This window comes from Tupaia chinensis, unplaced genomic scaffold (genome assembly GCF_000334495.1).
Source record: "Tupaia chinensis unplaced genomic scaffold, TupChi_1.0 Scaffold000201_1, whole genome shotgun sequence".
NCBI lineage: Eukaryota > Metazoa > Chordata > Mammalia > Scandentia > Tupaiidae > Tupaia > Tupaia belangeri.
This window is the reverse complement of record NW_006159676.1, coordinates 2,318,803-2,322,090: the sequence shown is the minus strand read 5'-3', so window position 1 is coordinate 2,322,090 and position 3,288 is coordinate 2,318,803. Positions and strand designations below refer to the sequence as shown.

Genomic DNA, 3,288 nt, shown 5'->3' with positions numbered 1-3,288 from the left:
TGGTCAACTACATGGGAGTCCAGCGACATAGCCATGACGCTAACTGCTGGTTCCCGTCTGGTTGTATTTTATGGTTGAGTCGCGTTCCATAGAGTCTATGGGACACACTTGTTCGATCCATTCATCTGTTTGTGAACATTTGGGTTGGTTCCTTGTCTTAGCGATCGTGAATAAAGCTGATTGTGGTCTCCATCCCCTATGGAAGCTGCATCTTCATCTACGTTAAACCGTCAGCCAAGGATTTGGTAGCCATTCACAAGGGTGTAGGCATCCTCTCCTATGCTGAACCCCTTCATCTACACACGCCTTATCCATCCGTTACTTATGTCTTACCTGCCACTCTTCGGGGAGGTGCACCATTCAGATCCTTCCTGAATCTCAATCCAGTACAATGGGCAGCCTCCATCCCAAATGTGCGTAAGGTCAAAGCGTCTGAAATGTATGTTCAGATCCAGGAGACAGTAGAAGCAGGAAATGAAGACAGCCTCAATTTTCTATCGTACGGATGCTTATCGGCTCCCCTTGCACTCACTGATATGTCTTCATTTGAGCTCCAAACTTCTCAGGAACATCGGCTGATGGTAATCTATGACTGCTAGGAGAGGGAGAGGGGCCACGAGTTTATAAAGTTTTTTTTTTTTTTTTTGAGAGATTTTCACTGTAGGGCGCGTGCGCTCGCCAGACAGACAGAGAGAGACATAGAGACAGAAAGCGAGAAATCACCCCCCAGGGGGGATGACCACGCCGCAATCCCTTCTCCTCCATTCTCCTCTCCGGGATCTTGGGCACGCACGCACACGCGCCCGGCGTGAGTTTTAAGCCACCGGGTCCGGGACATGAACCGTGGTCGACTACGTGGGAATCCAGCGACATAGCCATGACGCTAACTGCTGGTTCCCCACGAGTTTAGAGTTTTCAGCAATAAGGAACATAGATTGCATTCGAGGTTGGATCCAGGGTGGGTCTCGTGCAGTTCCGCAACTGTAGGTGGGTCTCCGTGGAATACAGTTCTAGGAAGGCGGTTCTGATAAGCAGAGATGACCATCAGTTGATGCGGCACAGCAGTCATCTTGTGATTAGCGGGAATGGTGTTGTGGGGTTCTGCAGCGTGACTTATCCTCGGGTATCTGGCTTCCCCAAGAATGGTAGAGTAGTTCCTGTTCTTCCCTGAGGCAATGCAGGGCTGGTAACCATCATCTTCTCACTGTCCATAGGCAGAGCAAGTCCTTCTATATAATATATTTCTCAACTGGTTTAAGACAGCTAAAGATTCTTCCTGTTGCTTATGGTTGTAAGTTCTTAATCCTTGTTTTTGGCTTCAGCTTGCTGGTCCGGAGGCCACACTCCGGCTCCCTTGCTCTCTCTCTTTCACTCTGTCCCTCTCTAGTCAAATTACAATCAATCAATAAATAAAGTTTAGTAAAATATCTTATTTAAGCTTTATTTATTATTATTTTCCAATTTGACTACAGAGAGACACAGAGAGAGAGAGAGAAAGTGAGAAAGGAAGCCACCAGGTCCGGGACTTGAACCATGGTTAGCCTTGTGGAAGTCTAGCCCTTTTTTTTTTTTTTTTTTGCTATAGGGCGCCCCGGCCCAGGCCCCCTTTCCAATCAGACCGGCCTCCTTCGCTGCTACCCGGAGTGTAAGCTTTGTGATCGATCGTGACTGAGAGGCCGCGGTTACTAAACCAGGACCCTGCTATCTTTTCCTGGGCTCCCACCTGTGGTGACTGCGGGGACAGGAGAGGGACAGGGATGGGATGGGACACTTTGTACAATCTGGGGACCTCCATGGAGTTTTCTTTCTTTGGACAGATTTTTGCTATAGGGCACGTGCGCTCGCCAGACAGACAGAGAGAGACAGAGACGGAAAGTGAGAAATCACCCCCCAGGGGGATGGTCACGCCGCAATCCCTTCTCCTCCATTCTCCTCTCGGGATCTTGGGCACGCACGCACACGTGCCCAGCGTGAGTTTTAAGCCACCGGGTCCGGGACATGAACTACGGTCGACTACATGGGAATCCAGGGACATAGCCATTACGCCAACTGCTGGTCCCCAACCCCTTAAATAATTCTTAAATTGGGGAGCAGCGGGTGGCATGGTTGTTAAGGTGCTGGACACTCCCACTCGGTCGACCATGGTTCGAGTCCTTTCTTTCTCTCTCTCTCTCTCTCTCTGTGGCCACGCCCTTCCCCCCCTTCCCAGGGTGATTACTCAATTCTCTGTTTGTGTCTTCCCAGCAAAAGGCACACCCCTACAGTAAATTTTTTTTAAAAAAAGAAGTGGCCTGAGCCATAAAGAAATAAAGGAAGCGCTAAGTCACCAGGGGAACTGGAGGATGTGACATTCGGTGTGGGGGGGGTCGGTGGGCCGGCGTTTCAGTGCGTCCAGAGGCCAAGAGGCAAGACTTGCTGCAGGCGCTTCTGGTAACAGCGGACATAAAAAACGGGGCGAGGAGGGTGGGGCCGGGAACCGTCGTGGGGAGCCCAGCGAACGCACCTGCGAGGCGAATCCTCTGGGCGAGGAGTTTGCGTCCTCTGGGTGTAGCGTCTGCAACTTACGCCTCCAGGTCGCGCGTTCGAGGCCAGCGTCTCCGCGTTGCGCGTTCACACCCCGGAGCGCGATAATGTTCCGCAAAGTGAAAGTCTTCTCCGTGCAGCTGGATTGCGAGGCCATGGGCGCTGAGCCCGTGTTCAGCAGCGGCCAGATGGTGACGGGACGAGTGCTGCTGGAGCTGGCGGACTCGGCGCGGGTGGAGGCGCTGAAGCTGTGGGCGCGGGGCCGTGCCCTCGTGCACTGGACTGAGTCGTCGGCCGTCGGTTCGAGCCCTGACAACCGGGAGACCTATTGGGAGCGCTTGGAGATCATGAATCTCTGCTTCACGTTACTGGGAGCAGGTACAGGCTGGGGAACCCTGCAGGGCTGATGGGTTGCACGTCTCACCCCGATGGTGGGGCCCTGCTACCCCCGGATCCTGGCATAGCTGCTGAGCCCCCCTCTCCTGCTCCTACCTGCAGACACCAGCAAGATCACGCTGTCCCCTGGTCACCATGAGTTCCGGTTCAGCTTTCAGCTGCCCCTGTAAGTCGTGGGGTGTGGTGGGGGGCTTTGTAGAGGAGTCCCATAGGGATCTCTGAGCCCCAAGACTGCCCCCTTGGGGGTTTCCCGAGAGTGTCTCTGTGTCTCTCCCGAGAGCATCTCTGTGTCTCTCCCAGCTCCCTAAGTCTTTGGGGACACCCTGTCTGTGTGTCCCTGTACCTACCCCCCACCCCATGCTCTTTCCC

General features: G+C 53.5%; 1 protein-coding gene across 1 annotated transcript in view; it reads left to right on the top strand.

Annotated features, from left to right (window-relative positions):
• Positions 1-2,437: 2,437 nt before the first annotated feature.
• The window catches only part of LOC102470682 (arrestin domain-containing protein 2-like), a 2,595-nt gene continuing 1,744 nt past the window's right edge, over positions 2,438-3,288 (top strand). The window contains exons 1-2 of the mRNA XM_027771278.1: positions 2,438-2,901; positions 3,022-3,085. Coding sequence (XP_027627079.1) covers positions 2,631-2,901; positions 3,022-3,085 — 335 coding nt within the window. The 5' untranslated portion in view covers positions 2,438-2,630. The remainder of the gene's footprint in view (positions 2,902-3,021; positions 3,086-3,288) is intronic.